The sequence below is a fragment of the Anser anser genome (assembly GCF_964211835.1).
Source record: "Anser anser genome assembly, chromosome: 8".
In the NCBI taxonomy this organism is placed as follows: Eukaryota; Metazoa; Chordata; class Aves; order Anseriformes; family Anatidae; genus Anser; species Anser anser.
The window spans coordinates 29,089,447-29,113,698 of record NC_139728.1 but is presented as its reverse complement, the minus strand read 5'-3'; the positions used below and the strand labels follow the sequence as shown (position 1 = coordinate 29,113,698).

The 24,252-nt window shown below is 47.1% G+C and overlaps 1 protein-coding gene and 1 long non-coding RNA gene across 51 annotated transcripts in view; both read right to left on the bottom strand.

Moving 5' to 3' along the window:
- The window catches only part of LOC310903247, a 56,125-nt gene extending 33,972 nt beyond the window's left edge, over positions 1 to 22,153 (bottom strand). Inside the window, exon 1 of the long non-coding RNA XR_014587380.1 lies at positions 265 to 22,153. This is a non-coding gene — a long non-coding RNA (uncharacterized lncRNA). The remainder of the gene's footprint in view (positions 1 to 264) is intronic.
- NFIA (nuclear factor I A) overlaps positions 1 to 24,252 on the bottom strand; it is a 352,139-nt gene that overhangs the window by 222,453 nt on the left and 105,434 nt on the right. For all 50 annotated transcript variants that reach the window (XM_083846021.1, XM_083846019.1, XM_083846041.1 and 47 more), the window contains exon 2: positions 22,160 to 22,691. In XM_083846021.1, the coding sequence (XP_083702147.1) occupies positions 22,160 to 22,691 (532 nt within the window). The remainder of the gene's footprint in view (positions 1 to 22,159; positions 22,692 to 24,252) is intronic.

Here is a 24,252-nt window from a genome sequence, read left to right as displayed (position 1 = left end):
TAAGTCTACTGTAAACAGTCTATTTATGACACGCATCCCTTTTGGACATGCAAATTCTTTGGCTTGTGAGAACTGCATTACTCTTATGGGGAGGTTCCTCACACCAAGCAGCACTCGCTGCTGGGAAGTGTTAGTTAATAAGGACATGAAAATGGATCCAGAAGGAGAAGACCTCTCTCACTTTTCACTTTAAGTAAAACCACAAAATCCCAGGCTAGGTGTTTCTTCGATGGATTCCCCAGGAAACCCACTCGCTCCACTCGCCATTTTCCAAGTCTAGCTGTTCCTAACTGGCAGGTTTCTTTGGGCATCCAAAAGCGATCTGCTTTTCTTTCCTCTTAAAGCAATAACTGCCCTGGGTGTGCTGTGGGGACAGTACCCAAGGCAAAATGAGGTGTTTGCAGCCCTGTGGGAACACAGACAATGGCACAGACGAGGGCTCTCGGGATGCACGAGAAAGTTTGAAACCAGAGGAAAAACATCCAGTCCCACCCCACTGAGGTCCCCAGGACGGTCCCACCATGGATCGTCCTTGCTGCATTTCTCTCTTGCACTGTACCATGCCTGCCACTGTCCCACATCCGTCTTTTAGGATGAACAAGCCCTGCGTGCTGCTATCCTGATGCTGCAGGGCCAGACCACAGCTCCTCACCCAACGCTGCATACGAGCTGAACCCTTTCTTCCTACTCTGCGTGCTAACCCCTTCGTTATTTTATTTGCCTCCTTTACATTTGCCTTTCAGATTTTGTAGAAGACACACACGCAACTACATGCTACGGACCAAGGGCAGGACTTGCAGGAGCCGTTCGCCAGTTGTGCGCTGCACCTGATTTTGAGCAGAGACTGCAAATACACGTGCCAAAGACCAAAAAAAAAAAAAAAAAGGCCTTTATCATTGATTTTTTAACTTTTCAAAGCTCTGAAAGAGCTCTGGGTTGTGTGAAGCCAACATTTTTAATAAAAAGTCCTGTGGTGACTTTTGATGCATGTGCCAGTGGAGAGCAAAGCTTCAGACCATTTCTTAAACCCTGCAATGTGGGATTGATAAAACAACGGGGTTGGATCCTACCTCTCAGCCCTGAAAAATTATCCTTCTTCCACGACTTTTAATAGACTTCCTTTCTAAAGGGACGTGTCAGAGGCAAAAGGCATTAGAAATCTCTTAATTTTTTGCAGGTGTATGTGGTAACACCACAAGGAACGGCTCCAGCCCTGTTTATCACAGACAATGCTGATGTGCGACCCGGGAAGGTTAAGGGGAACGAGGACGGCATTATCCCGGTGCACTAAGTCCATCTGAGCAGACGGGCAGTGGAGGAGTGCGTGTCATTTACGTTCGTTTTTGGGCATACCGGTTTTATAGTTTGCTACATTTAATTAAGTTCCTGCACCTCTGATATGTGGTCTGAAGCAGACCGGTAACTACGCCCCGCGCAGCCCCGTAACACCGTGATCTGTGCCGCAGCTGGGCTGTGCACATACACGACGCAGGTCTGTGTTCTGCACAGTTTAAAATCTTAGCCAGGCAAATAAAGAGAACAAAAAGGAACAGAGGCACTCCCACTTTTATTCTTGACGAACTCTGCTATTACAGAACCAGTTAAATAATTTGCCCAAGGCCACAAAGACTGTGGCAGAGCTGGAAGGGGAACCAACCTCTGCACATTTTCAGCCACGTGCTTTAACCAGCCCAGTGCTTTCTCCTATCAAGGATTACCATATTCAATACTTTTCCAAGTACTTTTGAATAATTGTAACCACCACTTACTTTCATCTGACTGGCTGCAAAAACCTACATCATCCCTCGGTTTAATTTCTTTCCCCAGGAAGAATTGCATTTGGAAAGAGCAGGAACAAGTCTGAATCTGCTAATTACGCTACAGTACCAGGACAGACAAAATCATATAAAGGTATTCCTGACATTATATATGCTCGTGTCAGTCAGGGCTTCTAAAAAGTCAGAAAAAGAAATGATTGCAACTTGTTCAAAGTAGACCTTACAGAAACACAGCTGTTCTTTGACTGGTCGCAGGCATTTTGTGGCCATGTCACGACAACAGCGGAGGTGCAGTAAGAGCTGCCAGGTCCTTCACAGGGCTGGGGTCATCTGCAAAAATACGAGCTACAGGACAAGCATGAGGCGGGGGTGGGTGCAAGAGACAGACACCTGCAATGGCTTTCAGTGACCTCTGACAATCGGCGCTGGATTAAACAAACACGTGCTCTGTGAAGATTTACAGGCGAATTAAGGAAGGAGGAAAGGATAGAAGGAAAAAAGGACAGAAGGACAGAAGGAAGGAAAGAAGGAAGGAAAGAAGAATGGAAGGAAGGAAGGCAGGCCCACAATGAATTTTTCTTTTTAGAGCTTTGATTGTAACAAATTCACTCAAAACTTGTCCTCTTCTCACTGTCCATGCTGGGAGCCCATGCAAGAACAGAAGTTGCATCCAGCCTTTACCTGTCAGCGTGTGACCAATGCTCCAAGACAAGTCCCAGTATTCATTAAATATCAGCAAAAAATTATGGCAGGTATAAGCATAATTTAAATCATTTAATGCCCTGCAATTTATGCCAAATAACGAAGAAGAATATAGCGTGATGCCAGTTCTTCTGATTAATGCGATCACGCTTTACATTTCTTCAGAGCTTCTCCTAATGAAGGGCAAGCAGAAATTCCCCCCCGCTAAATACTTCCCAGCTCTGCTTTACTTTCTAGTGCTTTCCCTTGCAGCGCACATCATTCATTTTGCTGAGCAACTGCTTTCACTTCTATTATGCAGCTATTAATTACCTAGCCCTAATGGCAAGGTGACAGTGCATTGCATCGCCATCAAGAAGAGCAGATCAGAAAGTTCAGGAGGAACAGGATCTTGAATAAAATGGAGGTTTGCATCAACACCTTCTCAGGGTTAACTGTGCATGGCAGACGGATGCCCATGCCCGAATGGCCAGGGCACAGCTGGGATGGGGGTGCTGGTCCCCGGCCATTCGGGATGGGTGAAGGAACTGCTCTCCTTGCTGCCCCAACTGCGTGGCTGGGTGAGGGTTGCTTGACAGGCTTCCTGGGGACAGGGAGGGTAAGAAACAAAGAGGCTGGGAACCCCAAAGGTCCTCTGGAAGGGAGGGGAAGGAGGCACACTCTCCTCTTCTCGTCAATCTGCAGACAGATGTTCTCAATATCCCCAGCTCTGAAGGGTAGGAAGTGGTGAGCAGAACTTGAGGAGCTTGGGTACTCTTGGCCAACGGTGCCAGGCTTTTTTTTTTTTTTTTGAAACTTTCTAAAGGCCTAAAATGAATAGTGGTTTTAGTGGGATTTAATCTGTCCCCAGCATCTTCCCTCACTTCGGGATCTGCTTCCTTCTGCACCCTGAGGACAGGGCCCAGACGAAGGAGAAGAGGGCTGGTCTCAAAACGACACTGAGCGAAGCTAAAGAAGACTCACCAAAAACCCACACCTCAAATTTAGACCTCGCACATTTTCAGAGCAGCTGTTACAGGGACCAACAGACTCGCGTGCTTCTATTCATCCCCTACAAGCACTTTCCTCTTTAAAGGCATCTGGGGTCTGTTCTGCCTTCGTCGTGCAGGGATTTATGTACGTTGCTCCCATTAGTGTTAATGGTAGTTAGACACATACAGCAATTTCTCTCACGCTTCAGGAAGAGAACAGAGCCTTATGGATGAAAAGTTTGCTATTAAGGATTCTTAATACAATGGAAACATTCTGTCTCTTTTAATTGTAATTTACTTCTAAGTGTAACCGCTCTGGGTTGGGAAAACCAGGATTCAGTCCAATTCAATTATGCAATTCTTGCCACCTGGTAAGCCTTGTTATTTTATAAAGAGTACTGTAGTAGAACTGGCAGATTCATTCATGTTCAGAGCGTAAGCGCTGTATACTGTGTAATCACTGGCTCATAAAAAAGAGCGCAACGCGAAAGTCAACCGCTCAATTATAATGCGATCTTTAAAAAAGAAATATGCAAAACCGGTAGGCGAGATTCATCTTTGGTTCAGCTGTTTTATGATTATAAGTTCACTGTGATCTTTGCTTTGCAAAGCTTTTCTGCGCAGGCTCAGCCTCGAGTTAAAACCGAGCGCGGCGCACACCCCGGTTCGCTCCGGCGCGCTTCAATCGATCAGCACCCACGTCCAGGCGCCGGCTGATAATCTCCATCCACAGGGCACTGATTGGAGGGGACGTTAAATCACGGGGATCCGGGAAGAGTTTTATTGGGCTAATGCGCATTCACTCTGACTTAGCTAATGAAGCTGCAACGAGATAATACAGGAAAGGAAAATATGGCCCCGGCGTCTGGGAACGCTTTCATTAGCAGTGGCAGACGGGCACCTGACAGCTGATCAAAACCCCGCGCCACCCGCACGCAGCGGCATCCCGCCGCGCGTCCCCGTCCCCGCGGGCTAATGAACTCCGCCGCGTCCCACCGCGCTCCGCTTTCCTCGTCCCTGCTAAAAACCCTGAGCGCTGGCACAGCCACCGCGAGCATCGCTCGGCATCGCCCACAGCCGTCCCCGCATACGTGCAGAGGCAAAGGGAGCTCTTTTGTAAAGGTGAACCGCGGCAAGAGGGCACGTAAAAGGTCTTTTTTTTTTGCAGCAAATACTTAATAGGTATAGAAAAGTAGCGGGACTTGCCAGTGGAACAGTTTTAATCTACCCACGGCAGTAAGTGTCTGAGGGAAAATCTCCCTTTGTCTTCAGCAGCTTTGGATTAAGCCCTAACAATCCGCTTTGCCTGTAGCACACAGCTACCAGAAGTCAGACGTTCAAACGGGACGGGTCGGAGCACAGAACCAGAACTTTCCAACAAGCACCCAAAGTTCCTATAACAATGCCCCAAAACCATAAACAGAAGTTTACTTACTAGCTTACTTACTAGTTTACTAGAAAAAAAAAAAAAAAAAAAGGATCAAAACTTTATTTTGCAGTTATCTTTTTCTGGATTTCTGTATTCCAAGACAAGAGTCAAAATTTGCTGTTGGCCTTCAACACTTTGAAAACCTCCAGGGACCGGCCAGCTCTGCCAAGGGAGGACAGAGGCTCTCTCTGCCTCCCGTTGCCATTGTCACCGCCGTCCCTTGGCCTCCTTCCATCGCTTTCCAAGCCCTCTTTCCAAGGAGCTGAGCTTTCAGACAGCACTGGATGCGACTCTCCCTCCTCCCCAGCACGGACCCAGGGTCTGCACAAAGGAGAGGGACGAGGGACACGGCTTTCAGCGGCCGAGACGGGTTTTGCTAATTGCACGAGTGCTGGGGACTCCCCACCTGACAGCCCGGCATCCCTGGTACCAAGGAGAGGATGTTTTGAAATCCTGCACCTCGCAAACAGGAGTAGCACAGCCCGATCATAAAAATGTAAAGTATTAATTAATAGTATACCTCAAGTTTGTATTCTAGCTCGGACATAATGAACCTGCCAATTTTGATTGCAAAGTGAAAACTCATCTCTTTATTTTGGACAAATAGGGTTAAGCTTCTTAAGCAATTCTTTGTTGTTTTGACTTCAACAATTTATGCAAATGAGATGTTAATTAGGGTAATTGTAACTTAAATTATGCTTGTGTAAACCTCTCCATTGGTAGGAAAGTGTGGGAATCCAGACAACTGGTATTTAAAGCAGCTGTACTAACTCACTTCTGAAAGCAAAGCATACCAAGATCACTTTCATGTCTTTACAATTTGTTTTTATGAGGTGATAACATTTTTACAAATACCATCATTTTTGCTTTTTTATATTGTAAGTGACAGTCTGACATTTTACAACTGGCTTATTGAAAACAAGAATTGAGCACTCTCGCTGTAACGGACATTAACTGCTCAATAGAGATTCACATGCTAATGAGGTGAGAGGGGCTCCAGAAAGTTTTGATAAATGCGACACACACTCTAACTAGCAGTGAATGTGAGTTGACAAAGAACATCTACACCAGGGTTCAATAAAATGTAACCCTTTAAATTAATCATACTGGCAGTATTTAATAGAATGCACAACAATCTCTTTTCTGATGGCTATAAAGCAGAAGAAATGCAAAGTCTCGACAAATGAAAGTTCCCACATTTCCCTCTTCACACTGCTACTTTCATTTGAACTCCTACAATTGTTAAAAAAAGGTAGTTACTGTAAATAACAAAGTAGGAGGTTTAATTGTTTCCTTCTTTTAAAGCAGGATGCTTTTCTTCACATTTATTTGTCTGGATTCCATTGAGCAAATACCCCGACCCCAAAGATTTATCATAAAAAGCATAACCAATTGTGCTTGGAAGAAAATTTAAGGAAACCATGTTGCGAGAGAGGCTTAAATGAACGTTTTTTGCAGGGCCTTTTTTCAGCCCAGCTTAGCTGTTTTTCCTTGCACTAATTACAGAGATAGCTGGAAGGAAATACACTGTCACAGTTGATCAGAAGCAGAAAGTGAAGTTCGGGGGCACAGCCTGGACACTTTATTCACACCAAACCCCCAGGACTGTGCCGAGATTTTGCCCGATGAGAGGCAAAACTGGAACTTGATCTCCGGCACCGAAGGAGGGGAGGTGTAAAATTTTTCAGCCAGGTTTCACTAAGTTTACTTCCTAATCGCCTACTCTGCAAGTCCGCCGCGTTCCCGACCACGCTGACCACTACACGCGAGCTTTGCAGGATCCCAGGAAGCAGAAGTGTTCCAAAGATCCTCGCAGCTCTCGCATCAGCGCAGTGCACTAATGTGTTATTTCTTCTTAAAGTGACAATCCCTAATACCCTTTTTGGGTTTAGCCCGTTTTAATCTTGGCAGGAAGTGTAAATCTGTGCACTCAGCAGCATTACAGGCTTGCTGGCTGTCAAAATTTTGTCTCAGCCAATGCTTGAGTGGTATTCTTGTCATTTCACTGGGGTAGGAGACTTCTCAGTCTGACATGCAGAATCTCCCAAAGTAGCATGTTATGCCAAAACGCGGGCAAACTTACCCTACTAACTGAATTTCAAGTCATTTTGGTAACTCCTAGACTGACAGGGACTTGCTCCTACAGCAACCGCTGCGTTCCTACATGAAACCAAGCAGCCCATCGCCAGCAGCCTCACAAACGCAGCTGGATGGGCAGAGAAAGGAAATATCTGTGAATGAACACAGGAAAAAAAAAAAAAAAGAAAAAAAAAAAGCACCACCTATCTCCCCAGCAGCTTCAGGCTTTATAAGCTTACTCCAGTACATTTCCAAATTGATCAGCAGCTCCTGCTCACCCCGTGAGACTGCCCATTTAGACACGTAGCCGTGCTCCCCAAGCGAGAGGTGTCGGTGGCTGTTCAACTTCTTTCTGTGCAGAAATTGTGAGTCTCGAAAAATGAGCAAGTAGAGAGAGAAACGCGTGCTGCAGTTCAGAAATGGCCATTTAGCCAAATTGCATACCTGTGCTGTGTCAGCTATATGGTAGATTCATCTCATTCCATTGGTCTAATGGATAGCAATTGAATTTAATTAGCAAAACTACTTTGACTTAGTCTCATACTGTGCTGAATGTAATGAAATCTTTCTCCTCTCTCTCTCCCCCCCCTCTCTTTTTTTTTTTCTCAAATAAAGAATGTCCTTAACTGCATTCCACTGTTAGAATATTAAAAGCTATATATGTTACTCTTAAGGACAGAGTACAGACATCCCCTTTCACAGGCTTTAGGTTTAGTTATTGTATTACATAACATAAAATAATTAAAAAGATACTTCGATAGTTACACACAGTATAAATTCAATTACCGCGATGTCTCCATTAAAAGCACTTTTATAGTATGAATAAAATGCAAATCCTCTTTATGGATCAATACCAGAAACATAATTCTAAGCTTCATCCTGAGAAGGAAGTTAGCCTTAATAAATCATCCTCTTAGGTTTAAAAAAAAAAAAAAAAGTTTCAAAGATACGCATTTGAAGGCATTTCTTTAAAGCAGGCGGTACGCTTTGATTCCTTCTGGGCGCGATTTAGAGCCCGTGAGCGCGGAGCTCCCGATGCTGCGGTGAGCAGGGCTCGTGCTCCTGCCGGGCACAGGCTCCCGACGCCGTGCAGAGCTCGCCAGCGAGGCAGATGCCCAGGAGAAGGGAAGCCACTGCCGTGCTAACCCTCACTGTAGCCACGCAGCTCCGCTTGGACTGATTGAGTGGTCGTGGCCGCGGGAAGCCAGCAGAAACGCGGCTCCCCTAAATACGGAGCGAAGAACAGAAATTCCCCTGCATGGGTTTGGAGGGAATGTTGCTACCGGGCCTAACTTTTGCCTGGCCGGGCACAGCCAGACAAGTTCCTATGATTGATTATGGTGGTATCTCTGTATCTCTGACTTTGAACCATAACCTTTCTTGCGCACAATGACAGTTGGGACCTACCATTTGCCATCTGTAGAGATGGTGGGGGAGAGAAGGACTTCGCTTACATTAATCAACCAATTAAGAACAGACTTAAACAAAACACTAAAGCATAATAAAAACCTGACTGCTTAATAGCTTTCCACTTTTAATTGTTCCCTTCCTGTCGGCTGCTCGCGGGCGCAGCACCACCGGGGCCGCTGGAGGGGACAGGGCGGCTCGAAAGGACGCTGGGGGTCCTCTGCTGGGCAGGACCAAGTCCCCTGCAGTGGGAAAAATGAAAGTCCTCGTCTCCGGCTGAGGAGCTTGTTTTGTTGGCGGCAAGGCCGGGTCTGAAGACGGGCCGGGACCATCAAGAAGTATGGCAGTGGCACCTACAGCAGCGACTGGTTGCTCCTGCCTCCGTGGTGCCCACCAGCACAACCCTTAGGAGGCCTTCTGGACTTCTCCACTTAGTGAAGCTATCGAAGAAGACGAGTTCATACTGGTGAAAAACAAAACGTTTATTAGAAGGAATCAACTCGAGGCATTTCATGCGTGCCCAGGTATTGCTAAGTTGGCCCTTCACCATGAACTGCAAGTAAAATGGTCAGGTCTGTTTTAAAGAGGTGAAGTAAACTTAGGGGCAAGGCGTAGAAAAAAAAACCACAAATGACTCGAGATCCGATCAGCTGAGAAAATGTACAGTGTTACAATAAAAATGTGCTGCAATAAAAATGTTTTTGTGCTATTAAATAATTGAAATACGGAACAAATTTGCAGAGGTTGGCCAAGACGGTCTCTTCAGCCCCATGCTATACGTCTCTTTGTCTATTGTTCTTTTTAATACATTGCATCTGTAAAAAAATTACAACCTACTTTGCACGATTACTGCACTGAAGTCCCAAGCAATCTATCAAGTTGTCATACATTTTCTTCACGTTAAACCTTTTTAAGTCTTTCTTTTTTTCCACATTTCAAGAAAATGCAAAAGAAAATTTACTTGGCCCAAAAAAAAAGCCACACTGAAACGTGTCATTCATCAAGCCTGGTAACAAGACGTGTTTGTGATAGCATGTCAGGAGAGCAAACAATCCCCGAAGTAGCAGCATTAAACTTTTGGACGGTTTTTAAATCGACAAAATTGAGAGCGCAGAGGAACCTGCAGCCAACAGGGCTTTGGAAAAATTCCCTTTGGACACGATCCTCTTACGAGGGTTTCCTGAACCCCCTTCTGGCAGCACCGGGTGCCCCCACCAGTGCTGCGGTTGCCGGTGCTCTGCCCACGGCCACCAGCCCTGGCCTCCTGCTGTCACTTTGAATTTGCCAGGGTAGGGCTGCGCTGGTGGCAAAAGGTAAAATAAAATGAAATTAGAAGGTGTTTCACCAGCAGGGCTCTGGGGAGGTGTTTTAGCCCCGCACACCGTGCACGGCTCCTGCATCCTCATCCACCCCGGGCCGGGGCAGCCCCTCTCCATCAGCCCCGGAGCGGACGCTTGGGTCTGCAGACCCGGCATGCAGCACCCCGAGCACGTGGGGAACGGCAGGGACAACGACGTCGCTGGGGCTCGCGGGGCAGCCGGACACGGGGCTTGTTTGTGGGAAAGCACGGCGTTACTGCAGGCTGTTTGTTATTAAGGAAAATGCTTTCATCATTGATGGCACCCAGGAGCAACGAGCAGAGAAGCTCGGTACCGGACGGTGAGCGAGAATGTGTAAGGGGAAACCTGCAATTATTTCAGCTGGAAAAGCGATGCAACACCGGCGGAGATTATTTCACTGATTAGTTTAAAAAACCTGATGTTGCTGCCAGGCACCAGTCACTGCGTGTGCCACCGCCTTCAGGACTGTCCGGCACTGTAAAACCAAGGCAAAACGTGCAAAGCTTTGCCTTTGGTGGAAGGTTTGAAACGCCGAAGCCTCGCTCCCTGAGCCCGGCTCGCGCCGCTGGTCCCACTTCTTGCAAAACAAAGAAATCTGTGTAGGCTCCAGGAAATCCCACGTGCGACTGTAACTAATTCACGCCCAACCGCATTTGTGGTATTGTGAGGTCTTTGGGACGATCCCGCACCATGCCCAACGTAGTGAAAACCCTGCGCTTAATTATCTTCTTTAATAATTCCGTGGTATGTAATTTATTAAACAGACTCCTTATTTGTAAACAAAATCAGAGCCACAAATGTGTGAAGATCGTCGCACTTCCTGGCTAAATAACAGGCAGACAAAGAGCCCTAATGATGCACCAAAAATGCTAACCAAAAATGTACTCTTTAAAAAGATCACCAATTTAATGCTTTTTGTATTTCATTTATCAGCCATGTAGTCATCATTCCCCTCCCTACCACCATCTGTACACACTTTCCCAATAGACCATCACAGCTGTCCCGTTTCTCACACAAACAGTACCTTTTATATGCTTCCCAACTGTTTTTAATAACTGTTCTGTGCGCAGCACTGTACTTCCTTTGTTTTCTTTTTTTTTTTTTTTAAAAAAAAAAAAAGACGAAAAAGAGATATAATCCAAACAAACAGGTCATCGCGGCAATCAGAATAGGAAGGCAATTAAAATGTTAAATGCCTTCGTGCCCATCGACCCAGCCGAGAGCCGCGCAGGCGGCCCCCGTGCGTCCAGCGCGGAGCTGAAAAGTTCCCTTGAAAAGTTGCTACGGCAAACAAAGCTTGTGTGAAAACACAGGCGAGGCGGCCTGGGAAATCCTTCACCCCTTTTACCGAGGAAATATTATTAACGTTAAGTATTGCTTGTGTGACCACAGAAAGTTTCCTGAGGCTCTCGAAGCAGACTTCCCAACCCGGAGATACTGCCGCCCTGTCCTGCAGAGCGGCGTGCACAAACATCTCGCTTTCCTCTCGGACTCCCACTCTTTCCACCCTTTCCGAACGCCCCGTGACTCCTGACTCTGCACCGCCAGCTCTGGCAGCTTCCCTGCGCCCAGCCCTGCTCCTGGCCGCAGCACGAGGGCACCGAGCACCCCACCAGCGCTGAGCTTTACCGGTGAAAACTTCACGTAGCTCCTCTTGCCATGCTGTCCCACCCCATGGCGTGCAGACGTGCACGGCAAATTGTCCTCAGGTCCCAGCCCTGCTTGCAGAGAGGTCCCAGCAAGGGCGACGAGTCCGCACGAAGCTCGTCTGGGGACTCCTCGCTGGCACAAGGACAGAAACCAAGCCTAGCACCGGGACAGGGACCTCTGCTTGCGCTGTCCCCCTCCCGGGGCTTCGTGTCCTGGCCTGCGCACTGCTGGGACACAAAACTTCACTTTTTTATAGACGGGTTTATTACTAAAGGCCGTGCATGCAGAAAACAACTGGTTCACTCTCAAATCTCCATCGTGATTTTGAGCTCTAGCTTTTGGCCAGAAAATGAAACCGTGTCCCTGTTTAAAGCAGGCTTTGAGTGGATTATTTCACCTATACATCACGCTCATGTACTGATACTAGGAAGAGCAGACGCCTTGAGGATGCACTTTTGAGGTGCGGGTGTCCATCCCCAAACTACACTGAGCTCCCCGGCTGGCTGTTTATAACTGCATCTGCCTAGGAACAACCCAAATCAGAGCTGTTGAAGCTGATGTCCTTCTCTATGGGAGAAAAAAACAACAACAACAAAAACACACACACACATCTTGACCACAAAAATCCCACTTTTACCCAACTGCCCTGCATTTTTTCTAACTGTTCCAGCAATACCCAAGCTATACTTGCGAGGGTTTGGCTGCTATCGAGGTTGATCCCCCCACAGCCAGGCAAGCTGCTTGTGGAGTTTTAAAATAAAACACTGCAGGATTTACTTTCTAGCTCTGCAACAACTCCTTTTAACTTTTTAACAGAGAAACAAATGTAGATTGGTTTGTTGGCTATTTTAAATGAAGTCCTCATCGCGTCAGGAAAAGTCCTTGTCATCACACAATACAAGCATTGCAGTGGCTATCTCTCCCTACAAGGGATCACTACACTAGCTGTGCTTTAGAAAAGCATCCTGATACAAAGAATTCATTCTTCTAATTTACTTGAAACTACACTGCCTTAAAAAAAAAAAAAAGAAGTGAATTAAATTTAAATTTTACCCTAAGTTTCTAGCATCACTGAGGGACTTGGCTGTTTCCTTCCATATCAAATTAAAGCCGTACTGGGTAAAACGATCAGACAAGAATTTCAGTGAATATCCTTAGGATGAAATCTGATTGACAATGTATTTCTGTATTAAAATCTCCAGTAAGTGTTCATCTTGACAATACACATAGTAACTATCTAACTTGTCTTTTGATACCTTCACAGGGGTTCATCCCTGTTCATTCAGTGCATTACAAGGTATTTTGTAACACATGTACTGGCTTTAAACACAAAAATATTCCGACGGTAATTTAACCAGACGCGCTGTTTATTACAAAGCTCATGCAGCTCATTATCTGTACCTCACACACAAGACTAAATCTGTAGACGCAGAAAAACACAACATGAATAAAGCTGTCTCAACACCCCACTTTGCATTCAGTTCTTTGCCCTGAAATCTTCAGCAGGCTGTGGAAACCGCCTGCACCCACCCTGCAAACTTCCCCTTTGCCCACGGTCCCAGGTCAGGACCGGCTCAAGCCCGGAGGACTGTATGGAGATGCCTCCCTGCGCAATATTTCCTGAGCTTGCAATCGCATTTTGCACCGAGGGATGGTGCCTGCAGGCATCCCAGGCTGATGAGCACTGCCGCACTCCCATGTACCTTAGTGTGGGGTGATGATGGCTGGGACTCGAAGGGATATATGCATCACAGAGGATGGTGCAAAGCGGGTTTCACTCTTTGTTTAGATACTGATGCTATGAGCACGTTATTAATATGACAAATGGATGGAACCAAAGAGCAGGAAAAATAACTACATCTCTGTGGTCACGGCACAGTGCCGCAGTGGCAGGGTCAGGAGGATTTGCTGCAACCCGCAGCTCTTGCAGGCAATGTGGCACTGGTTTTACGTCCCGTGGAAAGGTGTGATCCACCCGCAAACACACAGCAAGCCCTGCCCCGGAGCCCGCCGCAGAACCGTGCATCACTGGCTGGGGTCTCGGAGAGCACAAAGTCACTGGTGCCACTGGCCCGGCATGCAGAGCCCCGCGGCATCGGCCAGAGTGAGGCGAGAAGGGCAGGGCAAAACCACCCCCTGGTCCCCCCCAGGTAATACTGGTGGCCTTCCTGGTGTGCCCGCTGGGCGTCCTGCTGGAGGACACCTCCATGACACGTCCTCCTGTGCACAAAGCGCTCACACAGCGGTAGTTTTGAATGACCTTTTTACACCATCGAAAAATCTGGAGCACCAGCAAGTTTTATACCATTGACCTGACCAAACAGCCATCAGGTACCAGGCTCGCGCAGCTCTCTCCAACGCCATCAGCTCACCTGGCTGAATAATCCTGCCTTGGAAACCCACCAATCCAATGATAATTCTGTGATTCACTACAGATATATCTCACCCCAAAACATGAACATGCTGAAACATCCAATCATGTTCTGGCACGCATGCAAAAAAAAGCCCATGGCAACAAAGACGACAGCTTGCCAATGGCAGCTGCTGCACGCACACACAAAATTAAACTATATTCTTCTGAAAAGGGATATTATTATGGCATTTGTTTCCCCTCACCCATCACCCTCACCCATTCCCTCACAAAATAAGGGGGAAATATCAACACATATCACACATTAGGAGAGAAGGACAGAAAAAGAGAGAAACGGGCACTGCCCTTAGGAGGAATGGGATGGAAAGCACGGTTTTAACAGCAGATCCCACTGGGTGGATTGGGGCTGAATATACAGAGCTACCCTGAAATATCAGCTCACCTGAGAGTGTTGTGTTATACATGCAAGTACAGTGTTCAGCCTTTATATTGCAAGGAACCTGGGGAGGCCCACGGATGCTAAATTTCAGTAAGTTTGGTCAAGCTGGCCTTCAGCTATAACACAAATCTGCGAAAGCACGCATGTACATGAAATAACATCTGACGACATTTATCTTGCTTCCTTTCTGTGGTGTTGGCCCCATCTGATGCCTGCCATGCTGTTATGCAATGCACGAGATAGCCGTCTCCTCACTTGTGAAGATAAATGTCATATCGGACCTCTGACATCATGTATTCTCCAAGTAATTATTTTTGATATCGTAAGAGTTATACAGGGTGCACAATAAAATTAAAAAGTAGAAAGCAAGGTTAATAAGATTATCATGTTGGTATAATAGGTAATGCATTTTGCAGTATATCCTTAAATCTGCCCTCTCAAAACATAATTAAATAACTGTGATTTATATTTTAAAGGAACGCAGACATGCAGTATATCCTCCTGCCCACATATGCTAATTGCTTTCAGCCCCAAAATCACACAGTTGTTTGCAGCTTTTTAATCCTCATGTGTAAATAACCCGATCCGGGTCCAAGTTATGAACAATGAAGTCCAGGAAACTTTCAGAATAGCATGTCATTAAATCTGTCTTGATTTTATCTTGCTAATCCGATGGCACGGATGTGCACCAAAGCCCACGGGGAAGAAGAAATGCCTGCCCGGGGCCCTCTGCACCAGCCCGAGGGCCACCTCGCCGGGTGGACACGAAGGGCCTGGAGAAGACAGAGGCACCCCCAGGAGGAACCCATGGAGGTACACCCTCAGGACACCCCTCCCGGGCCTCGCCAAAGGAACCTGCGTGCCCTGAGGGGGTGCAGGGACCATAGGCAACACAAGTCTCCATGCTTGGCTACGGGCACTTTTCCCGAATGCGAAAAAGCAAGCGAGCAGCCTGCCAGCTCCTTTTCCATAGGCGCAAGCATGCAGGACAGACCCAGCTCTAAAAAGAGCCTAAGATTTGCAATCTTTTCTCAAAAATCTAAGGTTTTCCTAAGCTCCAAGAGCCTCGGTGTGCAGGCCAGCCCCAGCCCACCTTCCCCATCCAGCGGGCAAAGCCCAGCTCGACAAAAACAAAGCAAGCCTGCTCCGTTCTCCATTTTGCACTCGCACACCCGAGCCTGGCACACAAAATGGAGGCCCCCGTGCGCCTCGCGGGCACGGACCTGCCCCGCGGCAGCCATGTCCTCCTGCCGCGTGCCCGACTGCCAGGCCTCTGCACGGGGCTGAGCTCGCCCACCCAAACCCATTCCCTGACACACACGTGGAGCCGCAGGGCTAGAAAGGCTCCCCCAAAATATATAAATACACTGATATCTCTTCCAGCTGGACCACAGTGTGGTGAGGGGACTCGCCGGGCTGTCACACAAAACGCTCCCACCCAGTAAGAAGTGGCTCGGACAAAGTTCCCTTGTACGTCGTGTGTTATCGAGCCATCTTTTTGGTGGTTACCATTAATTAACAATCACCACAGATAAAATGCATGAAGTAAAGAACACCACATGGACAGAAAAGCCAAAGCGATTCAGCCCCACCAACAACTCTCCTTTACCCAGAGTCCTCGCCATCATAAGGAAACACACAGGGTCGGTTGCTGTTAGGAGGCTAAAATAATTTGCCCTGAATTTACAGCCTGTAATTTAATCTGCGGCTCAAGCTCCTGCCCACGCCGGGCTGAGCGGCGGCGGGGGCAGCGCCGGACCCACGGCCCTGGGCAAGGACGCCCCAGCAGCAGCCCCAAACAGGACGGTCCCCGAGCCCCCACAGCCGACACCCCCGGGGGGCCGTGCTCTGGGGTGCACATGGCCGAGCACGGCCCCTCGGAAGAGGGCTGAGGGTTGGGAGAGCCGGGTTTTGTCTGCTGGTTGTGGCTGCCTGGGCCGCTACGTGAAGTGGAAGTGCTGAGGGGAGGAGGAGCTGCAGAGCAGCTCCAGGCAGGCAACGCGAGGGATGCCCTTTCCTTTACATCCGAATGGAGAGAAACACTGAAAATACATAATCATAATAATAAATAGTGGGTTTTATGAACAATTAGGATTCCAGTGTCTCTTTGAAGGGTTTGAAAAGCTGACATGATGTTTTGGGTTCTCCAGATTCAGCTTTGAGGCCTCAACCAAGAGAAACATTCAGCCCCGCTGTGTACAGCAGTGACCACAACAAAGATTGTGGTTTCTCCCACACTCGCCTTAAATAGATCTAAATTAATGCTATTCATCATTGGGTGGAAAAGAAGGGAAATATAAAAGTGCAGTCGCTTGTAGACAAGCCAGCAGCATTGGGTAACTCTCTCACCAACACACAAACCTCACTGCTCCTTATGTGCCGACTTCCATCCAAGGGCTTCTCCCAGCCCTGCACCTCCAGCCCCGCCTGGGCAGGAAGGCACGGAAACAGCAGGCCGTTCCCAGCCTAACCCATCACCTGGAAAACATCCTGGGCAGATTACACACGTCTTCATCCAGTGTTTATTTGTTGTTGCTGTTGTTGTTGTTGGAGAAAGGGGAAAGCTAAACCACATGACTGAACTCCTGCCAGGGGTTCGTGATGGAGCAGACCGTCCTGAGTGCCGCACCAGTTAGTGTCCGCATTATCACGGATACTCACCGGCTCGGTTACAACGGCACGGGGAGCGCAGTTGTCCCGACCTAAATCCTGCTTCTGTCATCTCCTGCCCTGCAGAAAGCCGTCAGCCCCACTCCCCGAAACAGAACGTGTCGATAGATGGAGATATCTTTCTGCGCCACGCAGGGCGTGTAATTGCCGTGCAGCTGGATGCGCGCCGGCGATGGGTGGGTACAGGGAACTAGGGGTGCCGAGGAGCTGCAGCTTGCATCTCCCCCATCCACTTCCAAGTGGGATACAGATGCAGGCTTCCAGCACTGGCATTGTACGGGAACCTTTTACCTGCCTTTTGCAGTAATGCAAAATCTGCCTTTTCCTTGAGGACAGAAAAGCCATGAGACAACCTCACTTCACTTTCTTTCTTTAAATTTATACACATCTCACAATGGCCAAAATGAATGGAAAAAAACACCCTATGAGCCCCGAATCTCATCTGAATACCGAACTGTTCAGGTTCCCCTGGACATGCACAGGGAGCCCAGAACACGTATGAAGTACTTGCTGCAAAGCTGGCCAAACGTTTTTCGGAAAAAGTAAATGCAATCCGTGTGTTCCGCAGAAATGCACAGGGACTATTAACAACACATACAAAACTTTAAAGACCGTTTCTGACGTACGCTGGAACAGCCATGTATTGGAATTATGCTTTCAAAAGCCTTATATAAGAAGGAAATGTCACGGATGCTTTAAAAGTCTTCAGATACGTGTAAAAACAACATATATATTACATATTATCTTCACAGAACAAACACCATTTGAAATGTGCCCCTTTTTAACTACCATTATGAGCTGTCTAAAGAGCATTTTGGTTGAAACTTGGGAGGAAAGGGGAAAAAAAAAAAGCACTGATCTTACACCTGCTCTTTAGCAGTGGGAAGTGGGTTCTCAATCTGTTAACATGACCATCTGGCCAATCTGCATATCACGGCTATCTGGATTACTGTATGAAGGAATGACAATAACGTAGCCAAAACAAAAGTAAAATGCATCAAAAACTAACAGTAGCGCGGCCCTTTTGATTTTAAATTAAATAATAAATGTGCTATCACAGCAAAGCGAGGAAGTTATCTAAATAATTAAAAATGAGCCTCCGCTACGGCGTAATTAAGTAAACAATATGGTGTGCGTTCTATGTGAGCCGGCAATAGTTTCCACAGCCGAACGCCAGACTTTTGCAAAGCAGATCGCAGGAGCTGGAGACGCTGCGACAGCTCTTTCCGTGATGTACGGTATTGTCAGAACACCTCTCACACCGCTGCAACGCGCCGGACCGGCTGCGGCTATTAGCAGGATTAATGCAGCAACAATCAATAACAACTGTACTAAAAGATTACGGTGCAAAGTGCGATGTACCTTTCGGACGCGGAGCTAAGTGATACCTCCATGGGTATTTTGACTATCTGCAGTCGTTTGCTTTATTAACCAATCTTGACGTTATTTCGACCGGGGCATCTTTGTGATGGTCCAAGTAGAAATATTTTAAATCTGCCACTCGGAACATCAAGTGGGCCTGCCTGAAGTTCAAGGTCGTGTGTTATATACTATTACCCAGGCAATTGGCCATAGAGCATATTTAGACCCTAAGTAAATTTTCACAGTCGCAGGAATAAGGCTGACTTCTTGCTTCTTCTCTGACTCCTGTTCTAAATATTAAGAGAATCAGAAAAAATAGCTCATTTAAATAAAAAGCCATTCCCCAACTTTACTAAAATTTCAGGTTTTTAAGCGCCTGTCCAAAAGATTAAGAGATTTTCTCCGCCACAGATATGTGGCTAGCTGAACTCTCTCCCAAAGCACGTAACGAGGTCTGTCAAAAAAAATAAAAATAAATAAATAAATCGGGCATCCCAGTGTCAATTCCTGTCGCCTGTCATCCAGCTCTGCCCACTGATGGAGTCTCTAAAAACTGTGACCTTTCACAAAATTTAACTACTTCCATTGCAAATCTTTCCTCCAATCTGATCACATTAGCAGAAGGAACTCCAAAGCAGTAAAAAACTCCAGAAAGTTCTCGGTTGAGTGCCTACTAATGAACAAAGGTTAACTTTATCTAAAAGGTCAAATGCCTGGTGGCTAAGGTTGTGACCTTAACAACTTAAATTGTGACCTTGCCACGTGCCTAGTATATTGTAGATTCTGATACAGATCATCTGGTAAAGGACTGGCCATAAATTAGCTTTACTGTTTGACTCCCACAAAGAAAACGGTTTGCCACAATGGTTTCCAACTTGTCATTTGATACAAGCGCAGAATAAGTGAAAACTAAAAAGCAAACCCAAGTTTAGGGTATGAAAATGCCGCCTGCTTTTAGTTAAGCAGATTAGAAACTGCAAACTGAGAGCAATACTCTAAATTTCAATACATTTTTTGGTCAACCTCTAATTCACAGAACACCGATCTTCTTTTCCTTTCCTCTCCTTTCCTTTCCTTTTTTTTTTTTTTTTAACGAAAATGACATGTAGTTTGTGTATTTGCATATTTCTGTTTTCTCTTTCTAGCCAGTTCTTAAAGAGAATAATTGATTTCAGTAGCTTTGTAAGAAGCACCATTTAAATCTGAGCACATGTGTTCTCTTACAGATGATAGTGCCTACTGAAGAAAAAGCGTGGATTCAAAGCAATAATTATCGTACATGTTTAGAAGGAAAGGGAGATCTCACTGCTGAAGTCATCTCGACTAAGGCATCTTGGAAAAGAATGCTCCCCCCAACAAAAAGAAGAAGAGGGGAAAAAAAAAAAAAAGGAGAAGAAAAAGAGAAGCAAGCACTATGGGTGAAAAGGTCACAATGGTTTTGGCACATATCTTCAAGCACGTTTTCGAGTCTGTGCCTCCTGCCAATACTGGCAACTTCTCAAAACTTTTAAGGAGGTAAAAACATTGTTTAGTGTTTACAAATCTTCTGTACTATAGCAGATGCTTGTCAAATCCGCTATATGTAAGTTGACCAGCCTACCTAATATCTGTGCTGGCGACATCCTCCCCAGAGCTAACGGGTCCGTACATTTCTGGAGGCAGCTCTAATGGAGTTTGAGACAAAGGACCCTTAATATTTTTCTTTTGTAATTTTCCTGTTGCGCACACGGCACAAGCTGCCATTACTGCGGGTCTGCGGGAACCAATGGCTGGCAACTTGGCCAATGTTCAGGTGTAACAAAGACTGCTGGGATACATCGGAGGGGGGAAAAAAGCGAGGAAAAAGGGAAAAAAGAAAAGGTAGCCTACAGATGATGCTTCCAGCACACCTCTGTGAAGCGACGCAGGCGACGGCTACCCTGTGCTACTTTCTAAAAAATCGTTCCGTCCCCCTCGGCGGCGCGGTGCCGCAGCGAAGCCGCAGCACGCACCAGTGCGCTGCGAGCACAATGCGCTGCGAGCAAGCAGCAAACAAGAGCCAAAATATGAAGCGGCGCGGTCTGCACAAGCGGGTTTGCCGCCTGAACAAAACCGTGAATCTCCGCGGGGAAAGATCTGAAGCCTCGCACCAACTTTCTACGGCAAACAGCTAGCCCGGAGAACAATTAGTGCAATCACTGCCTGTTGACAATGAACGCAGAAATAAATAAGAGTTCGCTATCAAGGCGAGTGTTTGCCAACAGCACGCTGATAAGATGGTATATCCCTAATCACAACATTGAACTTTTACAACGTCTCTCGCCTGACTACTGCAACAGGAAGAGAACCCTCCGGTCCCTCGCAGCACTCACGCTACTGCATTTTCCCTTTTCTCCCCGTCCCGTGTCCCTGGGAGCCTCCCCGCAGGCTCACCCCAGACCGCTGCTTTCTGTTGGCACCTCCTGCCCTTTGCAGCAGGCTGCTCCGCATTTAGGAAACGCAATACGGACCGGCACTTACCGGCCCCGTGCCCTAAATAAACCTAACCAGCAGAAGGGTGGCGGTGCCCGGGCTGCCAGCACGGCTCTGGGCACGGAGGCGAGCAGGGCTGCGAGCCCCCCCGGCTCCTCGGCTGGGGCCGTGCCCGCCACCCTCTTCTCCCTTTGGTTAGCCACGATCGGTAATCCTTGCTCCGGCATGCCACGTAATAAATCGCAGAGCAAATAAATCCCTTTCCACAATATTTGCCTAGCTCCCTTCTGCCAGAAACGTGCACTATGATTTAACCACGTCGCACCTAAGTGCAAAGCAAATCTGGCAGCTTATCGGAGGGAAATGGCACGAGGATGCTCGGAAGTCCTTCCCGAGCGCAGGCTGCGTCAAGAACATCGCAGCTGCACGTCTCCACGAGCACCACGGGGATCCGGTGCAGAAAACTTGGGATGCTCAAAACTTTCTACGCTCCCCTTCAAAAAAACGTGGTGTCGGAAATGCCAACTCCCAGTGCCGCAATTCTCTAAGTTTTCTTATCGATAAATATTTATATATACATGGCCTGCACGAATATGATCCCACCCTCGCCCCTCTTCTTTGTTCTCTTGGCTTGCCCAACACCTCCACTTGCAGGTCAGCCCTACATACATCCTACATACATCCCATATAGGAAGACCAGGGCCTAGCACTCCACACGCTCACATTTTTCTGCAATACAATCACTCAAAGGACACACAATAGCACACTCTTTTATCCCGCCAACCCACTGCACATCCTCTAACACATCGAGGCAACCCCCGGGCAGGCTGAGCTTGGTGCTGGAGGCCCCAACATTTTCAGTTTCATCACATATCAAAACACTTCAGCCCTCCCCACGCACAATGTTACCCAACGAGGAGTTTGTTTCAAGAACTGCACGTATTTTTCATGTATAAACTGATGTTTCAGGTTGTGTTTTTTTTTTTTTTAAGTGCTGTTGACATCGTTGTCCCAAAATGACGACCCCGAATTTGTTCGCGGCACCTTCCAGACTCAGCTGCCTTGGCTGCCTACTGGGGGGCTCTTCTCCCTTTTTCCCCCGTGTGGGGTTTGCACTCCCATGTGGGTGAGGATGCCTGGCAGCCCTGACCTCGGGAACCCCTAGCCCTTTCAGGCTTGATATATACAAAGTTTATTTAAACAGTAAAAATTAAAAAATAAATTGTTCTGCGTTCCCTCCACCGCAGAAAATAAGAAGCCCAGATAACACCTGAGAAAGGATGCCCCAAAACGCCCAACTGCCGTTAACCCCAGGAAAACGAAGCTGCTTTTAAGCAGCTGCATGAGAAAGGCCAGCGAAAAAGGGCGAATTTGGGGCCGGACGATGCCGGCGGCCGCGCTCCCTCCCGCCTCGCGCCGCTCATGCAGCCGTGGCCAGGGCCCGGCACCCGAAACCGCCGAGGCCGGGAGGAACGCGAGAGTTGGAGAAGTTGTATATAAACGCACTTACCTGCTGCGTGCACAAAGTATGCCAAATATAAATCGAGTTCCTTAACAGAAACTCCTATATGGTGGGGCTGTACGCACAGCCCGGGGTTAGAGCACTGTGGGGACTTTACAAGGCGCTCGCCATCAGTACTTTCGAGCGGAATACCTTTAAATAAAATCACCATAACGAGGTCCAACCTCCAGACCTTATCTGCCTGGCGAAGGCAGTCAATTCTTCTCATCTTGCCCTTCTGGTCTGGATTGGAAAGGACGCAACACGGAGGCTTTTTTCCTGTCACTGTGAGAACAAAATCCTCCCGAAATTCAGGCCTGATATCTTTCCGGAGCTTTGCCAGAAGTCTGGATGCCCATTTTTGCTTTACCTCGGGTTTTTCACTTAGCAGTTCGTCCTTCACGGCTCTCTCTTCCTCTTTTGACATGCGTTTCTCATGTTTTTTGAAGTATTTTCTTTTTCGGGCTTGCAGGTTGAACCACGTGTACGCAAACGCTCGGACGTGAGGCAGAAGTGCTTCGATGAAGGGATGAAATTCATCCTGAAAAAGTCACAGAGAAGCGTCGATGTCACGCAAAACCACCAACAAAGCCCGATGAAAGCCTCCAGACGGGGGGAAGGCGAGAATTACGGCCGCACTCGGCCGCCTTCCCCCGGCCCACCGACGGCTGCCCCCGCTCCTCGCCCCGACCCTCGGAAAAGCGGGCGGCCACTCGAGACGGGGTGGCGATGGGGCAAGGATCGGGCCCTCCTCCCGAACTTCAGGTTTCTTTAAAAAAGGGGAGAATGAGTTAAAAGCCAACAGCCACGCTGCGGCGCGGGGACCTGAGCCCATTCGCAGAGCGCGTATCTCCCTTTGCTCTCTCCCTGACCCCGCTGCTTGCGGTGTAGCCAGCGTATGCCCGCCAATTTGGCAAATTCTAAACATTTGGATGCCAATCAATGTTTGTATGGGGAAGTCTAAAGTATAGTAAAACTTTCCCTAAGATATATTTGGAAATAGCGGCGCGCGGTATAGTAACGTGCCGATCCAGCTGCATATAGGAATACAATGAAGGGAGCTTTTCTCTCTGTTTCCCAAACCATACAGGGAGGAGAAAGTACCGCAGCCAGTCCGCACATTTATCCCGCCTGCTTGGCAGTCACTAATGTGAAAATCTTAGAAAACACAAAGTTTTATTTTTTTAAAAAAAGTTAGGATTATGTTCTGTGAAAAAAAAAAAATATCTGATATTAAAGCGTATCGAAACACAGCGAACTTTCTATAAAATAAAAGGAGACTTGAAAAATCGAAAATCGCGGTGACAGAAAACCTTAGCGTGACTTGTGCAAACAGGTCAAGAATTATTTTTTATTTTTTTAAACACGCTGTGTCACATTTTGACATATTTAAAAAGAAAATGCTGTACTTGGAAAGTTACTTTTGCCATCCAGAGACACTGCTTGTTTTGTGTACCGACGTGTCAGAGATCACCCCCTTTCCTCGACACAAAAGTAATCACGATTAAAATTATGCTGACGTTAAAAAAATGCAAGAAAGACCCCCCTTTCTTTTGTAAAAAAAAATAATAATAATAAATACAACGCAAAACAATAAACATATGCATGTATCACGGTGCACGCGGGGCCGCACAGAGCCTGTGGGGCCTGATCCAGCGCCGCGTGCAGGGCCAGCCCTGCTTCCAGAGGCCGAGCGCCTCCACACCTCAGGATTGGGCCCTCCAGGCGGGGAAAATAACAGGAATTTGTACAACGTTTCCCCCAGCATGGCAAAAGCCAACCAGTGCTTAATCTTGCAAGACAACACTGGGGATTTTTCAGCTTAACTAACTTTTTTTTTTTTTAATTATCCCATGGAGTACGTTTCCTACCCAAATCATTTCAGGTTGTTGTAAATATTACTAAAGCAGACATCTCACGTCCTTTCAATACATTATTTTAACTTACATTTTCTTTGCAAAAAAATATGAAAAATTGAGAAATCGATAGTAGAAATACCCAGCAGCAAAATTCTGTCGTAATTCAAGGGCTTCTATTGGCCTCCCAAAAGGTTTCACTGCACTTATTCTGAGAGGCCCTAAAATTGTAAATACCTAAATCTA